Genomic DNA, 18,450 nt, shown 5'->3' with positions numbered 1-18,450 from the left:
ACAGGAATAATGACATTACAGGAGTTACTGCAGTGAGGGGGTAATGAGGCACAGGAATAATGACATTACAGGAGTTACTGCAGTGAGGGGGTAATGAGGCACAGGAATAATGACATTACAGGAGTTACTGCAGTGAGGGGGTAATGAGGCGCAGGAATAATTATGACATTACAGGAGTTACTGCAGTGAGGGGGTAACGAGGCGCAGGAGTAATGACGTTACAGGAGTTACTGCAGTGAGGGGTTAATGAGTCGCAGGAATAATGACATTACAGAAGTTACTGCAGTGAGGGGGTAATGAGGCACAGGAATAATGACGTTACAGGAGTTGCTGCAGTGAGGGGTTAATGAGGCGCAGGAATAATGACGTTACAGGAGTTACTGCAGTGAGGGGTTAATGAGGCACAGGAATAATGACATTACAGGAGTTACTGCAGTGAGGGGTTAATGAGGCGCAGGAATAATGACGTTACAGGAGTTACTGCAGTGAGGGGTAATGAGGCACAGGAATAATGACGTTACAGAAGTTACTGCAGTGAGAGGGTAATGAGGCACAGGAATGATGACATTACAGGAGTTACTGCAGTGAGGGGGTAATGAGGCATAGGAATAATGACAGTACAGGAGTTACTGCAGTGAGGGGTAATGAGGCGCAGGAATAATGATGACAGTATAGGAGTTACTGCAGTGAGGAGGTAATGAGGCGCAGGAGTAATGATGACATTACAGGAGTTACTGCTGTGAGGGGGTAATGAGGCACAGGAATAATGACGTTACAGTAGTTACTGCAGTGAGGGTAAATGAGGCACAGGAATAATGATGTTACAGGAGTTACTGCAGTGAGGGGTTAATGAGGCACAGAAATAATGACGTTACAGGAGTTAATGCAGTGAGGGGTTAATGAGGCACAGGAATAATGACGTTACAGGAGTTACTGCAGTGAGGGAGTAATGAGGCGCAGGAATAATGACATTACAGGAGTTACTGCAGTGAGGGGGTAATGAGGCGCAGGAGTAATGACGTTACAGGAGTTACTGCAGTGAGGGGTTAATGAGGCGCAGGAATAATGACATTACAGGAGTTACTGCAGTGAGGGGGTAATGAGGCGCAGGAGTAATGACGTTACAGGAGTTACTGCCGTGAGGAGGTAATGAGGCGTAGGAATAATGACCACACAGGAGTTACTGCAGTGATGGGGTAATGAGGCGCAGGAATAATGACATTACAGGAGTTACTGCAGTAAGGGGGTTAATGAGGCGCAGAAATATTGACGTTACTGGAGTTACTGCAGTGAGGGGGTAATGAGGCACAGGAATAATGACGTTACAGGAGTTACTGCAGTGAGGGGGTAACGAGGCGCAGGAGTAATGACGTTACAGGAGTTACTGCAGTGAGGGGTTAATGAGTCGCAGGAATAATGACATTACAGGAGTTACTGCAGTGAGGGGGTAATGAGGCACAGGAATAATGACGTTACAGGAGTTGCTGCAGTGAGGGGTTAATGAGGCGCAGGAATAATGACGTTACAGGAGTTACTGCAGTGAGGGGTTAATGAGGCACAGGAATAATGACATTACAGGAGTTACTGCAGTGAGGGGTTAATGAGGCGCAGGAATAATGACGTTACAGGAGTTACTGCAGTGAGGGGTAATGAGGCACAGGAATAATGACGTTACAGAAGTTACTGCAGTGAGAGGGTAATGAGGCACAGGAATGATGACATTACAGGAGTTACTGCAGTGAGGGGGTAATGAGGCATAGGAATAATGACAGTAAAGGAGTTACTGCAGTGAGGGGTAATGAGGCGCAGGAATAATGATGACAGTATAGGAGTTACTGCAGTGAGGAGGTAATGAGGCGCAGGAGTAATGATGACATTACAGGAGTTACTGCTGTGAGGGGGTAATGAGGCACAGGAATAATGACGTTACAGTAGTTACTGCAGTGAGGGTAAATGAGGCACAGGAATAATGATGTTACAGGAGTTACTGCAGTGAGGGGTTAATGAGGCACAGAAATAATGACGTTACAGGAGTTAATGCAGTGAGGGGTTAATGAGGCACAGGAATAATGACGTTACAGGAGTTACTGCAGTGAGGGAGTAATGAGGCGCAGGAATAATGACATTACAGGAGTTACTGCAGTGAGGGGGTAATGAGGCGCAGGAGTAATGACGTTACAGGAGTTACTGCAGTGAGGGGTTAATGAGGCGCAGGAATAATGACATTACAGGAGTTACTGCAGTGAGGGGGTAATGAGGCGCAGGAGTAATGACGTTACAGGAGTTACTGCCGTGAGGAGGTAATGAGGCGTAGGAATAATGACCACACAGGAGTTACTGCAGTGATGGGGTAATGAGGCGCAAGAATAATGACATTACAGGAGTTACTGCAGTAAGGGGGTTAATGAGGCGCAGAAATATTGACGTTACTGGAGTTACTGCAGTGAGGGGGTAATGAGGTACAGGAATAATGACGTTACAGGAGTTACTGCAGTGAGGGGGTAATGAGGCACAGGAATAATGACATTACAGGAGTTACTGCAGTGAGGGGGTAATGAGGCGCAGGAGTAATGACGTTACAGGAGTTACTGCAGTGAGGGGGTAATGAGGCGCAGGAGTAATGACGTTACAGGAGTTACTGCAGTGAGGGGGTAATGAGGCGCAGGAATAATGACGTTACAGGAGTTACTGCAGTGAGGGGGTAATGAGGCACAGGAATAATAACATTACTTGAGTTACTGCAGTGAGGGGTTAATGAGGCGCAAGAATAATGACATTACAGGAGTTACTGCAGTGAGGGGTTAATGAGGCACAGGAATAATGACATTACAGGAGTTACTGCAGTGAGGGGTTAATGAGGCGCAGGAATAATGACATTACAGGAGTTACTGCAGTGATGGGGTAATGAGGCGCAGGAATAATGACATTACAGGAGTTACTGCAGTGAGGGGGGTAATGAGGCGCAGGAGTAATGACATTACAGGAGTTACTGCAGTGAGGGGGTAATGAGGCACAGGAATAATGACGTTACAGAAGTTACTGCAGTGAGGGGGTAATGAGGCGCAGGAGTAATGACATTACAGGAGTTACTGCAGTGATGGGGTAATGAGGCGCAGGAATAATGACATTACAGGAGTTACTGCAGTGAGGGGGGTAATGAGGCGCAGGAGTAATGACATTACAGGAGTTACTGCAGTGAGGGGGTAATGAGGCACAGGAATAATGACATTACAGGAGTTACTGCAGTGAGGGGGGTAATGAGGCGCAGGAGTAATGACATTACAGGAGTTACTGCAGTGAGGGGGTAATGAGGCACAGGAATAATGACATTACAGGAGTTACTGCAGTGAGGGGTTAATGAGGTGCAGGAATAATAACATTACAGGAGTTACTGCAGTGAGGGGTTAATGAGGCACAGGAATAATGACATTACAGGAGTTACTGCAGTGAGGGGGTAATGAGGCGCAGGAATAATGACGTTACAGGAGTTACTGCAGTGAGGGGTAATGAGGCACAGGAATAATGACGTTACAGAAGTTACTGCAGTGAGGGGGTAATGAGGCACAGGAATGATGACATTACAGGTGTTACTGCAGTGAGGGGGTAATGAGGCACAGGAATAATGATGACATTACAGGAGTTACTGCAGTGAGGGGGTAATGAGGCACAGGAATAATGACAGTACAGGAGTTACTGCAGTGAGGGGTAATGAGGCGCAGGAACAATGATGACATTACAGGAGTTACTGCAGTGAGGGGGTAATGAGGCGCAGGAGTAATGATGACATTACAGGAGTTACTGCTGTGAAGGGGTAATGAGGCACAGGAATAATGACGTTACAGTAGTTACTGCAGTGAGGGGGTAATGAGGCACAGGAATAATGACGTTACAGAAGTTACTGCAGTGAGGGGGTAATGAGGCACAGGAATAATGACGTTACAGGAGTTAATGCAGTGAGGGGTTAATGAGGCACAGGAATAATGACGTTACAGGAGTTACTGCAGTGAGGGGGTAATGAGGCGCAGGAATAATGACGTTACAGGAGTTACTGCAGTGAGGGGTAATGAGGCACAGGAATAATGACGTTACAGGAGTTACTGCAGTGAGGGGTTAATGAGGCACAGGAATAATGACGTTACAGGAGTTACTGCAGTGAGGGGTAATGAGGCACAGGAATAATGACGTTACAGAAGTTACTGCAGTGAGGGGGTAATGAGGCACAGGAATGATGACATTACAGGAGTTACTGCAGTGAGGGGGTAATGAGGCACAGGAATAATGACAGTACAGGAGTTACTGCAGTGAGGGGTAATGAGGCGCAGGAATAATGATGACATTACAGGAGTTACTGCAGTGAGGGGGTAATGAGGCGCAGGAGTAATGATGACATTACAGGAGTTACTGCTGTGAGGGGTTAATGAGGCACAGGAATAATGACATTACAGGAGTCACTGCAGTGAGGGGGTAATGAGGCGCAGGAGTAATGACTTTACAGGAGTTACTGCAGTGAGGGGTTAATGAGGCGCAGGAACAATGACGTTACAGGAGTTACTGCAGTGAGGGGTTAATGAGGCACAGGAATAATGACGTTACAGGAGTTACTGCAGTGAGGGGGTAATGAGGCACAGGAATAGTGATGTTACAGGAGTTACTGCAGTGAGGGGGTAATGAGGCGCAGGAGTAATGATGACATTACAGGAGTTACTGCAGTGAGGGGGTAATGAGGCACAGGAATAATGACATGACGGGTTACTGCAGTGAGGGGGTAATGTGGCGCAGGAATAATGACATTACAGGAGTTACTGCAGTGAGAGGGTAATGAGGCACAGGAATAATGACATTACAGGAGTTACTGCAGTGAGGGGGTAATGAGGCGCAGGAGTAATGATGACATTACAGGAGTTACTGCAGTGAGGGGGTAATGAGGCACAGGAATAATGACGTTACAGGAGTTACTGCAGTGAGGGGGTAATGAGGCACAGGAATAATGACATTACAGGAGTTACTGCAGTGAGGGGGTAATGAGGCACAGGAATAATGACATTACAGGAGTTACTGCAGTGAGGGTGTAATGAGGCACAGGAATAATGACAGTACAGGAGTTACTGCAGTGAGGGGTAATGAGGCGCAGGAATAATGATGACATTACAGGAGTTACTGCAGTGAGGGGGTAATGAGGCGCAGGAGTAATAATGACATTACAGGAGTTACTGCTGTGAGGGGGTAATGAGGCACAGGAATAATGACGTTACAGTAGTTACTGCAGTGAGGGGGTAATGAGGCACAGGAATAATGACGTTACAGGAGTTACTGCAGTGAGGGGGTAATGAGGTACAGGAATAATGACGTTACAGGAGTTAATGCAGTGAGGGGTTAATGAGGCACAGGAATAATGACTTTACAGGAGTTACTGCAGTGAGGGGGTAATGAGGCGCAGGAGTAATGATGTTACAGGAGTTACTGCAGTCAGGGGTTAATGAGGCGCAGGAGTAATGATGACATTACAGGAGTTACTGCTGTGAGGGGGTAATGAGGCACAGGAATAATGACGTTACAGTAGTTACTGCAGTGAGGGGGTAATGAGGCGCAGGAATAATGATGACATTACAGGAGTTACTGCAGTGAGGGGGTAATGAGGCGCAGGAGTAATGATGACATTACAGGAGTTACTGCTGTGAAGGGGTAATGAGGCACAGGAATAATGACGTTACAGTAGTTACTGCAGTGAGGGGGTAATGAGGCACAGGAATAATGACGTTACAGAAGTTACTGCAGTGAGGGGGTAATGAGGCACAGGAATAATGACGTTACAGGAGTTACTGCAGTGAGGGGTTAATGAGGCACAGGAATAATGACGTTACAGGAGTTACTGCAGTGAGGGGTAATGAGGCACAGGAATAATGACGTTACAGAAGTTACTGCAGTGAGGGGGTAATGAGGCACAGGAATGATGACATTACAGGAGTTACTGCAGTGAGGGGGTAATGAGGCACAGGAATAATGACAGTACAGGAGTTACTGCAGTGAGGGGTAATGAGGCGCAGGAATAATGATGACATTACAGGAGTTACTGCAGTGAGGGGGTAATGAGGCGCAGGAGTAATGATGACATTACAGGAGTTACTGCTGTGAGGGGTTAATGAGGCACAGGAATAATGACATTACAGGAGTCACTGCAGTGAGGGGGTAATGAGGCGCAGGAGTAATGACTTTACAGGAGTTACTGCAGTGAGGGGTTAATGAGGCGCAGGAACAATGACGTTACAGGAGTTACTGCAGTGAGGGGTTAATGAGGCACAGGAATAATGACGTTACAGGAGTTACTGCAGTGAGGGGGTAATGAGGCACAGGAATAGTGATGTTACAGGAGTTACTGCAGTGAGGGGGTAATGAGGCGCAGGAGTAATGATGACATTACAGGAGTTACTGCAGTGAGGGGGTAATGAGGCACAGGAATAATGACATGACGGGTTACTGCAGTGAGGGGGTAATGTGGCGCAGGAATAATGACATTACAGGAGTTACTGCAGTGAGAGGGTAATGAGGCACAGGAATAATGACATTACAGGAGTTACTGCAGTGAGGGGGTAATGAGGCGCAGGAGTAATGATGACATTACAGGAGTTACTGCAGTGAGGGGGTAATGAGGCACAGGAATAATGACGTTACAGGAGTTACTGCAGTGAGGGGGTAATGAGGCACAGGAATAATGACATTACAGGAGTTACTGCAGTGAGGGGGTAATGAGGCACAGGAATAATGACATTACAGGAGTTACTGCAGTGAGGGGGTAATGAGGCACAGGAATAATGACAGTACAGGAGTTACTGCAGTGAGGGGTAATGAGGCGCAGGAATAATGATGACATTACAGGAGTTACTGCAGTGAGGGGGTAATGAGGCGCAGGAGTAATAATGACATTACAGGAGTTACTGCTGTGAGGGGGTAATGAGGCACAGGAATAATGACGTTACAGTAGTTACTGCAGTGAGGGGGTAATGAGGCACAGGAATAATGACGTTACAGGAGTTACTGCAGTGAGGGGGTAATGAGGTACAGGAATAATGACGTTACAGGAGTTAATGCAGTGAGGGGTTAATGAGGCACAGGAATAATGACTTTACAGGAGTTACTGCAGTGAGGGGGTAATGAGGCGCAGGAGTAATGATGTTACAGGAGTTACTGCAGTCAGGGGTTAATGAGGCGCAGGAGTAATGATGACATTACAGGAGTTACTGCTGTGAGGGGGTAATGAGGCACAGGAATAATGACGTTACAGTAGTTACTGCAGTGAGGGGGTAATGAGGCACAGGAATAATGATGTTACAGGAGTTACTGCAGTGAGGGGTTAATGAGGCACAGAAATAATGACGTTACAGGAGTTAATGCAGTGAGGGGTTAATGAGGCACAGGAATAATGACGTTACAGGAGTTACTGCAGTGAGGGAGTAATGAGGCGCAGGAATAATGACATTACAGGAGTTACTGCAGTGAGGGGGTAATGAGGCGCAGGAGTAATGACGTTACAGGAGTTACTGCAGTGAGGGGTTAATGAGGCGCAGGAATAATGACATTACAGGAGTTACTGCAGTGAGGGGGTAATGAGGCGCAGGAGTAATGACGTTACAGAAGTTACTGCCGTGAGGAGGTAATGAGGCGTAGGAATAATGACCACACAGGAGTTACTGCAGTGATGGGGTAATGAGGCGCAGGAGTAATGACGTTACAGGAGTTACTGCAGTAAGGGGGTTAATGAGGCACAGGAATAATAACATTACTTGAGTTACTGCAGTGAGGGGTTAATGAGGCGCAAGAATAATGACATTACAGGAGTTACTGCAGTGAGGGGTTAATGAGGCACAGGAATAATGACATTACAGGAGTTACTGCAGTGAGGGGTTAATGAGGCGCAGGAATAATATTAATGACATTACAGGAGTTACTGCAGTGAGGGGGTAATGAGGCGCAGGAATAATGACATTACAGGAGTTAGTGCAGTGAGGGGGGTAATGAGGCGCAGGAATAATGACGTTACAGGAGTTACTGCAGTGAGGGGGTAATGAGGCACAGGAATAATAACATTACTTGAGTTACTGCAGTGAGGGGTTAATGAGGCGCAAGAATAATGACATTACAGGAGTTACTGCAGTGAGGGGTTAATGAGGCACAGGAATAATGACATTACAGGAGTTACTGCAGTGAGAGGTTAATGAGGCACAGGAGGAATGACATTACAGGAGTTACTGCCGTGAGGGGTTAATGAGGCGCAGGAATAATGACATTACAGAAGTTACTGCAGTGAGGGGTTAATGAGGCACAGGAATAATGACATTACAGGAGTTACTGCAGTGAGGGGGTAATGAGGCGCAGGAATAATGACGTTACATGAGTTACTGCAGTGAGGGGTAATGAGGCACAGGAATAATGATGACATTACAGGAGTTACTGCAGTGAGGGGGTAATGAGGCACAGGAATAATGACAGTACAGGAGTTACTGCAGTGAGGGGTAATGAGGCGCAGGAATAATGATGACATTACAGGAGTTACTGCAGTGAGGGGGTAATGAGGCGCAGGAGTAATGATGACATTACAGGAGTTACTGCAGTGAGGGGGTAATGAGGCACAGGAATAATGATGTTACAGGAGTTACTGCAGTGAGGGGGTAATGAGGCACAGGAATAATGACGTTACAGGAGTTAATGCAGTGAGGTGTTAATGAGGCACAGGAATAATGACGTTACAGGAGTTACTGCAGTGAGGGGGTAATGAGGCGCAGGAATAATGACATTACAGGAGTTACTGCAGTGAGGGGGTAATGAGGCGCAGGAGTAATGACGTTACAGGAGTTACTGCAGTGAGGGGTTAATGAGGCACAGGAGTAATGACGTTACAGGAGTTAATGCAGTGAGGTGTTAATGAGGCACAGGAATAATGACGTTACAGGAGTTACTGCAGTGAGGGGGTAATGAGGCACAGGAATAATGACGTTACAGGAGTTACTGCAGTGAGGGGGTAATGAGGCGCAGGAATAATGACATTACAGGAGTTACTGCAGTGAGGGGGTAATGAGGCGCAGGAGTAATGACGTTACAGGAGTTACTGCAGTGAGGGGGTAATGAGGCACAGGAATAATGACGTTACAGGAGTTACTGCAGTGAGGTGTTAATGAGGCACAGGAATAATGACGTTACAGGAGTTACTGCAGTGAGGGGGTAATGAGGCACAGGAATAATGACGTTACAGGAGTTACTGCAGTGAGGGGGTAATGAGGCACAGGAATAATGACGTTACAGGAGTTACTGCAGTGAGGGGGTAATGAGGCGCAGGAATAATGACATTACAGGAGTTACTGCAATGAGGGGGGTAATGAGGCGCAGGAGTAATGACGTTACAGGAGTTACTGCAGTGAGGGGGTAATGAGGCGCAGGAGTAATGACGTTACAGGAGTTAATGCAGTGAGGTGTTAATGAGGCACAGGAATAATGACGTTACAGGAGTTACTGCAGTGAGGGGGTAATGAGGCGCAGGAATAATGACGTTACAGGAGTTACTGCAGTGAGGGTGTAATGAGGCGCAGGAATAATGACAGTACAGGAGTTACTGCAGTGAGGGGGTAATGAGGCACAGGAATAATGACGTTACAGGAGTTACTGCAGTGAGGGGGTAATGAGGCGCAGGAATAAATTATATTACAGGAGCTTTTTTTCTTGAATAGGATATGTCATATACACACACCAGCTTGATAAATGTGTTGATTTCATGGCTTTTTAATGCTTTTTTGGGGAATTGCTCAAGATTTTAAACATCAAAAATTGTAAATGATTTTTTTTTATATATATATATTTTACATATATTTGTATATGACCAACAAATTCTGCAAAATTCTGTTTTCTGATTGATAAAACTTGACTTTTCTCATCATTTATTGTAATATACATTACACACAGCCCTGATTGTTCTGCTTTGCCTGAATGTGACTTTTCCCTTCTTTTCATCAGCCCGGCCACATCCCCCAACATTTTGGGGAAGAGTGGGCGGAGCTTCATGGGGAGAGGCGTCATGGAGCACAACTGACAGATTCATCATAATTTACAACACAAATGTGACGTAAATGATGACAGAAATGTGGGGGACGATTCTTTTATGAGGTATATTATGATGATTCTGTGGGCTCCGCTCCAACACAGTCACTCCCCTTCCTTCAAATCTCCGCCCACTCTTCAAAATGGTGGCCCTGAGACTTGTGTACATATGGACAAAGTCGAATTCTATCAAAACTGAACAATCAGTGTCGTGTAATGTATTATGAAAAGTGATAATAAAATACTAGTTTTATTAACTGCAAAAAAAAAATTGCTCAAAGTGCCATTTTCTCCAGCTAACCTTTCATTAAAGCGGATCTGTCAGCAGGATTGTGCTTAGTCAACCACATACACCGTTTTGTGGGCGACATTACACTGAGTAAAATTATACTTTTGTTGCCCGCGCAGTAGCTTCTCTCATCAACTAAAAGATGCTACTGCTCATGTGCGGGCCCTGGCAGCCATTTTGGGGGATGTAAATTTCAAATTGGCAGAGAAATTATAAATCAATATTTAAAATAGTAGGCAGGTGACTGAAAGCACAGTGACCTATCAGAGGCCAGAGATAGGCATAGATAATGAGAGCACCAGCTAGAGCCCCTGCCTAAAGTCCCGCCCCAGAGCACGAACATCTCATTATGACAGAACTGAAAATAAAGATTATAAAAGAACCACTGGACTGATTTCATCAACAAAGCTATCATATTAATCAGTGTAATGTCGCCCACCTGACAATGTATGTGGTTTACTAAGCACAATCCTGCACTTTAAGACTCAGTGTTCTTGAATCAGGGCTGTAATCTTGTGTAACGGTCTGCCCAGAAATAACGAAGCTCACTGCAGCAACTCCATTCTAGCTGCCTCACTAGAGATGACTAGATAGGAGTTGCTGCACTGATGTTCATGATTTCTCTGCACACAGTACTGTCTACAGAACGTCCTCCGTACAGCAACTCTATTCTAGCTGTCTCACTACAGAGTTGACTAGATTGGAGTTGCTGCACTGAGGTTCATGATTTCTGCGCAGCCAGTACTGTTTTTTTAGGGTTCATTCAGACGTCCAATCTTGCACAATTCCTGGACTGGCTGGACTAGACCATGATGGCTTCATATATTTCTGAGGCCGTCACGCTCTGGTTGAGAAAGTCTAGGCTAGTCCATGTGTTGCATTCAGAGATCGCACTGATTGGGAAAAGGGGGAATTTTATCACTATTACAGAATGGAGCAGCAGGTTGGATGTCTGACCATTGCTCCACTCAGTCTATGTGGCTGCCAGAAAAAACAGAGCATCGCTTGACATCCCTATAGGGCAAGAATGGAGCTCAGGCTGAGCATGTGCACTGCTGCTTAATTCTACAAGAGATAGAAGTGTCGCATTGGAAAAGTGATACGGGGGTTATTCAGTGAAAACAAGGTCTCTCTACTCATGCTTGATGGCATTGTTATAAGATACTATTGCTGATATGAAACTGTATTATGTGTACATATCCCTGTACTCTGGATTTGAGTTACTGTGAATTATGTCCTCCTTGGCTAAAAATGCTCCTCAAAATCTGTAAGAGTACTTTTACCCCTCTGTAAAACATGTAATGTGAGCTCTGTCAAAGCCTTTCCTATGGAACAGTGGCGGCACCAGAAGTCAAACCCTCAGCAAAAAAGCAACTTACAGTGATGTGAAAAAGTGTTTGTCCCCTTCCTCATTCTTTTGCTTGTTTGTCACACCTAGTGCTAATCACCATTGTTGGCACCCCTTCATTTTTTTCATAGACTGTACAATATCTTCAGAAATAAGTGAAAATGTACAAAAGTTATAGCGTCGGGATTTTTTAATTAGTAGTCCAAAGTAATACAACAATAAAACATTGTTTTTCAACTTCCATGTTGCAATTTCAAAGAATAAACAGCATGTTCAGCAATAAAGGCACCCCTAATTAATACTTGGTTGCACACACTTTGGCATTGCTGACAGCCTCAAAACGTTTCCTGCACTTCTCAGCTGGAGTTTTCTTCCACTCTCCCTCTGCAATTTGTTCAAGCTCTTGAATGTTTGTTGGGTTCTTTTTCCCAATGGCAGATTTCAGCTCACCCCAAAGGTTTTCAATGGGATTTTGGTCAGGACTCATTGCTGGCCATTTTAAAACAGCCCATTTTTTTTTCATTTTTCAACCATTCCGGTGTACTTATGGATGTGTGCTTTGGGTCATTGTCTTGCTGGAGGACCCATGATCTTCGACTCAAAGTTTTTTTTACACTGGGTGGGACATTTCGGTCTAAAATCCCTTGATAATTCTCTGATTTCATGATTACTGTGATACCTGAAGACACATCTTCCGACAAGCCTACAACCGGCAGTAACCTTTGCTCCATTGCACGACCAGCTCTGCCCCCTCCTACTGTGTCCTCACCCATCCCTTGTAGACAGTGAGCCCTCGCAGGCAAGGTCCTCTCTCCTCCTGTACCAGTCACTCTCACATTTTGTTAAAGATCATTGTAATTGTTTTTGTATGTATACCCCTTTTTTCACATGTAAAGCGCCATGGAATAAATGGCACTATAATAATAATACAGTCAAGGTCTCCAGTACGAGATGCAGCTAGGCAACCCCACAGCATTATGGATCCTTCACCATGCTTAGCGTTTGGTAAGGTGTTCTTTTCCTTATAAGCTTCATTGCTTACTCTGTAAACAAACTGTTGCTTTGCATTGCCAAAAAGCTCTATTTTTGTTTCATCTATCCACAGAACATTTTCTCAGAAGGGTTGTGGTTTGTCAAGGTACTTTTTGGCAAAGATCAGTTGATCCTTTTTATGTCTTTACTTCAACAATAGTTTCTTCTTGGGCTTCGCCCATAAAGCTTTGCTTGGTTTAGTGTGTGCCAGGTTGGCCTTCAGCTCTTTGGATGTTTGACGTGGTGTTTTTTCTACCATTTGCACCAACCTTCAACGACATCTCTTGTCAATTTTCCTCTTTCCCCCACGTCCAGGGAGGTTCTTGATGGTTCCATGCTTGACTTCCTAATAACATTGTGCACTGGTGAAACTGGGATACCAAGGTCTTTGGAGAGGGCCTTATACCCTTTGGAAGTCTTGCGTTTGCTAATAGTAGTTCTGATGACCTCAGACAGCTGCTGTGTAGTCACCATTGTGACAAAGAAACAGGGCCTACCATGTGGCTTTTTAAAACACTGCCGTCATCATTCATTGGCTAATTCATGTCACATGGGTAACGACAATTAATGTGTTGGTGTGTTTTGGATCATTGCCCTGCTGCATAACCCAAGTGTGCTTCAGCTTGAGGTCACAAATAAATGGCCGGACATTCTCCTTCAGGATGTTTTGGTAGACAGCAGAATTCATGGTTCCATTTATCACAGCAAGTCTTTCAGGTCCTGAATCAGCAAAACAGCCCCAGACCATCACAATACCACCACCACGTATGGGTCACATGGAAATCAAAGTGGCATAAGTGAGTATCATGTATTTGTTCTTGGTTTAAAAGGCTGCTGCTGAAGATAAAAGAAATTGTTGGTGAAATCTGAAGAATTTAGTGAGTGTCTACATGTGAGGACTTTGTTGCAGACTGTTTCCCCAACAAATCACAATGTGTGAACACGCCCTAATACAGATCCAACGTGCAGTTACTCTTCACTAATGTCACACCAACATTTATAATTATAGAAATGAAAATTCAGCCCACAGTTCTCAGTTTTATTAAAACACATATACAAATAATTCTAACAAAAAGGAGAAAGGCATAAATATTTATACATACTAAAGGTACAGTATAACAATGAACTTTACAAATCAATACAAAGAATTAAGCCACATTGGAGATTAGTGCCAATGAAAGCAAAAAGCTTCTGTACCAAAGTCCCCAGCGCTTTAGTTGGAAAAATTTGATTTCTTTACCATAAAATTCCTTTCTTGTTGAATACACTGGAGGACAAGAGCATGAGTATATGCCCTGCCACTAGAGGGCATTCCATCTTATAACCCTGATATATACAAGGGTCAGGGAGGTGGTGTCCAGGTGAGTCATCAAGATCTCCCTGAAGGAGAGCTGACCACAGAAGGCTGCCTGCGGGGCTCCCAGCAAGATGACAGGGAGCCTGGAAAAATGAAAATAGGCCCAGGAGGGTGACTATTGCTAACCAGCGAAGGTGCAGGAGCTGTGAAACCATGCTGTCTTCCCAAATGAAAATAGTGACAGAAGGCACCTGGGATTTCTGCCTGAATGCTTGCCCAGGAAAGGAAGAGTGCCAGGATAAAAGAGGCAGCAATGTGCCTGTAACGGTGCAAACACCAGCTGGACCCCAGGAGAAAAAGAGGCAACAAGAGAGCCTGCAGCAGTACAAACACAGACTGGAGCCTAGGAAAGAAAACCCAGGAAAATAAACACTGTGAAAACTGATTGAGGGGAGAAAAAACCCACTCTCAAACCTCTGTCACCCACTGACCCTAAGCTGTGTGGGGGAGGATGGAGAGATATCATGCCATCCCATAGGCAGAATAAAATTTGCAATCTAGTTGCGATAAAAGCCTTAATTTGCGAGACTACACAGCAACTCGGCACCTTGAGCAGAAGGCAGTGGAGATTGACCAGAGCCTAGAGAAAAAAAGAGGTCAGAAGGAAGGGGACCTGGGTGGGCCCCATACCACTGATAACACTTCCTAGGATGGCACAGAAAAATGCCATAGCCCTGGAAAAAAAAAGCCATAGAGAAGTATCAAGAAAGTACAGAAAGGAGAGCTGTAGAGCAGAAGACAGAAAAGGGTGGAAAAGACTTGCCTAAAGGAAATAAAAAGGTGGGAGAACCCCTGGGGACAGAACCTAACAAGCCAATAGAAATGGAGAGAGGGGGAGGTTGGGTTTTGGAGGAATTATACTCAGACGCCCGCAGTGTCATCCCTTCAGTGTTCTCACTTAGATTGTGAGGACACCACACTCCACATGGTGAAGAAATGACCAGTGATGAAATGACATCTGCAGGGAAATAAACTACTCTGGAGGCATGGGATAGTGAAAAAAATGATGGGGGAAATCCTCAATACCTAGAATAAAACAGAAAAAAATCATGCAGAAACCCCGATACAAGTCGTGCCTGACTCCTATGGACACTACGCTAAAACTGAGCAGTATAGTGTCTGAGATGAAGATGTAGCCCGTAAATATAGAAGCAACAATTTTTTTTTTTTTTTTTTACAGTTTCAAACCTCCTGGTGGCCAGGTGTGAACATGCTGTGTCTGTGTCCTCCAATACTATTAATGACGAAAACAGCGTTATGTGCAAAATAGGACTCACTCCTCACCGTGCAGCCCCTTTCAAGAAAAGTCTCATGTAAGTAATATCAATCCCTCCCTTCAGATTCCCCCTAACATCACCCCCTTCCCTGTTCAGCCGCACACAACAAAACACTTCCCTGCGCACCCACCGAAGGTAGGCCAATGCAAGTGACATCATACATTATCCTGCACAGCGCCATGTAACATCTACCCCTTCCCCACATCAGCCCCCCGCCACACACGAATTATCAACACCTCCTCTTTCCCCACACAGACCCCCAGCACGCACCTCCACACTGACAACATCAACCCCGCAGACCAAGACGATGATTACACAGACCCTCAACATATATCTTAATCCCTTTGCCCATGCAGAATCCCCCACACAATAGCACCCCTTCTTCCCCACACAGACCAGGAGTCCCAAGCAAGTAACAGCACCCCTCATTCCCACACAGACCGCAGGCCCACGTGGGTAACATCACCCCCTTCTTACCCAGGCACATATCACCCCACTTTCCCACGCATACTCCCAGCACGCAGCCCCATGTGAGTAACAAAGAATGTTAAGAGTTGGAGGGGACCTCCAGGGTCATCGTGTCCAACCCCCTGTTCAATGCCATCTCAGACAGATATCTGTCCAGCCTCTGTTTGAAGACCTCCATTGAAGGAGAACTCACCACCTCTCGTGGCCGCCTGTTCCACTCATTGATCACCCTCTCCTTCCCCACACAGACCTCCAGCATGCAGCCCCATGCAAGTAATAGCCCCCTCCTTCTCCAAGCAGACCCATTCCTTCTCCACACAGACCCCCAGCCCCATGCAAGTAATAGCCCCCTCCTTCTCCAAGCAGACCCATTCCTTCTCCACGCAGACCCCCAGTCCCATGCAAGTAATAGCACCCACTCCTTCCCCACGCAGACCCCCAGCCCCACATAAACAACACCCCCTTTCCCCACACAGGCCCCCAGCACACAGCTCCACATCAACCCTGCAGACCCTCAGCCCAATGTGATGTTTACGCAGACTCCCAACATATATCCTTATATCTTACATAGCACCCCTCCTTTCCAACGCAGACCAGCAGCCCTCATTCCCATGCAGACCCCAGCCCTAGGTTGGTAACCTCACCCCTTTCTCACGCAGACCCATGTGAGTAACATAGAAGCCTAGAATGTTAGAGTTGGAGGGGACCTCCAGGGTCATAGTATCCAACCCCCTGCTCAATGCAGAAGTCACTAAACCATCTCAGACAGATGTCTGTCCAGTCTCTGAAGACTTCCAGTGAAGGAGAACTCACCACCTCTGGTGGCCGCCTGTTCCACTCATTGATCACCCCCTCCTTCTCCACGCAAACCCACAGTACACAGCCCCACGAAAGTAACAGGGCCCCCTTCCTTCCCCACACAGACCCCCAGCATGCAGCCCCATGCAAGTAATAGCCCCCTTCCTTCTCCACGCAGACCCCCATCCCCATGCAATAGCACCCACTCCTTCCGCACGGTAGTCCCACGAAAGTAACATGACCCCCCTCCTTCCCCAAGCAGCCACACATATAAAATCACCCTGTTCCCTGTGCAGCACTCCACCATCCACTTATCACCATTTATCAGTGCCCCCCAACCCCACAGCTCCTCAGTGACAGCCCTCTCTGTGTCATCTTTGCGATCTCTGCACAGCCTCAGCAGCAGAAACAGCACAACACGGCTTCCTGGTATCCGGTTTGCAACTTTGCGCCAATGGAGGATGAAGCCCCGCCCCTTCCTGTGACATCACCCCCTCTCTTGGTCACATGGGCATGACGTCGGCAGAGGTCCTTCAGCTCAATTGGAGTTACCTTCTACCATTACCTTCCCCTCTCCCTACACAGATATGGCGGTCTCGGCTTCGAATTCGAACAATCCAATCGTTTTCTTCGATATCAGTATCGGGGGGCAGGTAATATTACACCTGCTCTGCTCATAGTGAGGGGCCCAGCATGCTGCCCCATGCCAGTAATGGCCCCCTCCTTCCTGCGGGGCCATGCTGCTGTGTTGTCCATGTGACACATGCATTCAGTGTAGCAGGGCTGTCAGTGCAGAATGTTTATTATGGGGAGCATAGAAATCTCTGGAGAGTGGGACCTTCCTTCATTCATTCATTCATTGGACTGGGATTAGCATAGTGTGCAAGGGACTACAAGTACCAGCATGATTACACTGAACAAATGGCGTTGGGCTCGTATGCTGTTGTGGAGCCCGTCCCCATTTTCCTGCCATGTTTCATTTGTGAGGATAAGCTGTGTGGCTTCAGGACTGAGCGCAGCAGTGACCGCTTACCTGAAGTCGTCCAGTCTCCACGGCTCCGTTCCTGCTCTCCCCGCACGGCAAGATACCTTTTTTAACATGATTATTAAGCAAATTCTGCCTCAAAATCCACATCAAAGACTACTTAACCCCTTCACCACCTTGGGTTCGTTTTTTGCTCCCCTTCTTCCCAGAGCCATAACTTTTTTATTTTTCTGTCAATATGGCCATCTGAGGGCTTGTTTTTTGCGGGATAAGTTGTATTTTTGAACGACACCATTGGTTGTTGTTTTTTTTTACTATGTTCACTATATGGTAAATCTTACCTGCCATTATGATTCTCCAGGTCATTACGAGTTCCCAGATACTAAACATGTATCGTTTTGTTGTTTTATTTAAGCAGTGGGAAAAAAACCAAAGTTTGTAGAAAAAAAAAAATCCCCATTTTCTGAGACCCGTAGCATCTCCATTTTTCGGGATCTGAGGCCAGGTGAGGTCTTATTTTTTACACGTCAAGCTGACGTTTTTATTGATACCATTTTGAGGTAGATACGTTGTTTTCATCGCCCATTATTGCATTTTATTGTAATGTTGCCTAATTCTGGCGTTTTGATTCTTTCTCTCGTTACGCAGTTTACCGATTGATTTAATTCTTTTAATATATTGATACCTATATAAAATATAGGTCTAAAGGGGTTGGAATCCTCTGTGCCCGGGACGTTTTTTTTCAGGCTTATTCCTCCTGTAACTTGCCTGAAAAAGTGCCTCAAATAGTGAGCATAGTGCCCAGCAGTGTCA

The 18,450-nt window shown here is 45.9% G+C and overlaps 1 protein-coding gene across 4 annotated transcripts in view; it reads left to right on the top strand.

Moving 5' to 3' along the window:
- The window catches only part of PPIH (peptidylprolyl isomerase H), a 111,154-nt gene that overhangs the window by 63,263 nt on the left and 29,441 nt on the right, over positions 1-18,450 (top strand). Inside the window, exon 2 of one of the 4 annotated variants that reach the window (XM_073679463.1) lies at positions 15,290-15,422. Coding sequence is in view for 2 of the 4 variants with exons in the window: in XM_073679454.1 (XP_073535555.1) it covers positions 17,240-17,305 (66 nt within the window). In the remaining 2 variants the exon portion in view is untranslated. Of the gene's footprint in view, positions 1-15,289; positions 15,423-17,123; positions 17,306-18,114; positions 18,143-18,450 lie in introns of those variants that run through there. The other 3 variants (XM_073679454.1, XM_073679445.1, XM_073679473.1) reach the window with 3 other exon arrangements.

Source organism: Phyllobates terribilis, unplaced genomic scaffold (assembly GCF_046119375.1).
Source record: "Phyllobates terribilis strain yellow unplaced genomic scaffold, ASM4611937v1 Scaffold_1__5_contigs__length_1240528914, whole genome shotgun sequence".
Taxonomy (NCBI): domain Eukaryota; kingdom Metazoa; phylum Chordata; class Amphibia; order Anura; family Dendrobatidae; genus Phyllobates; species Phyllobates terribilis.
This window is presented reverse-complemented; position numbering and strand designations above follow the sequence as displayed.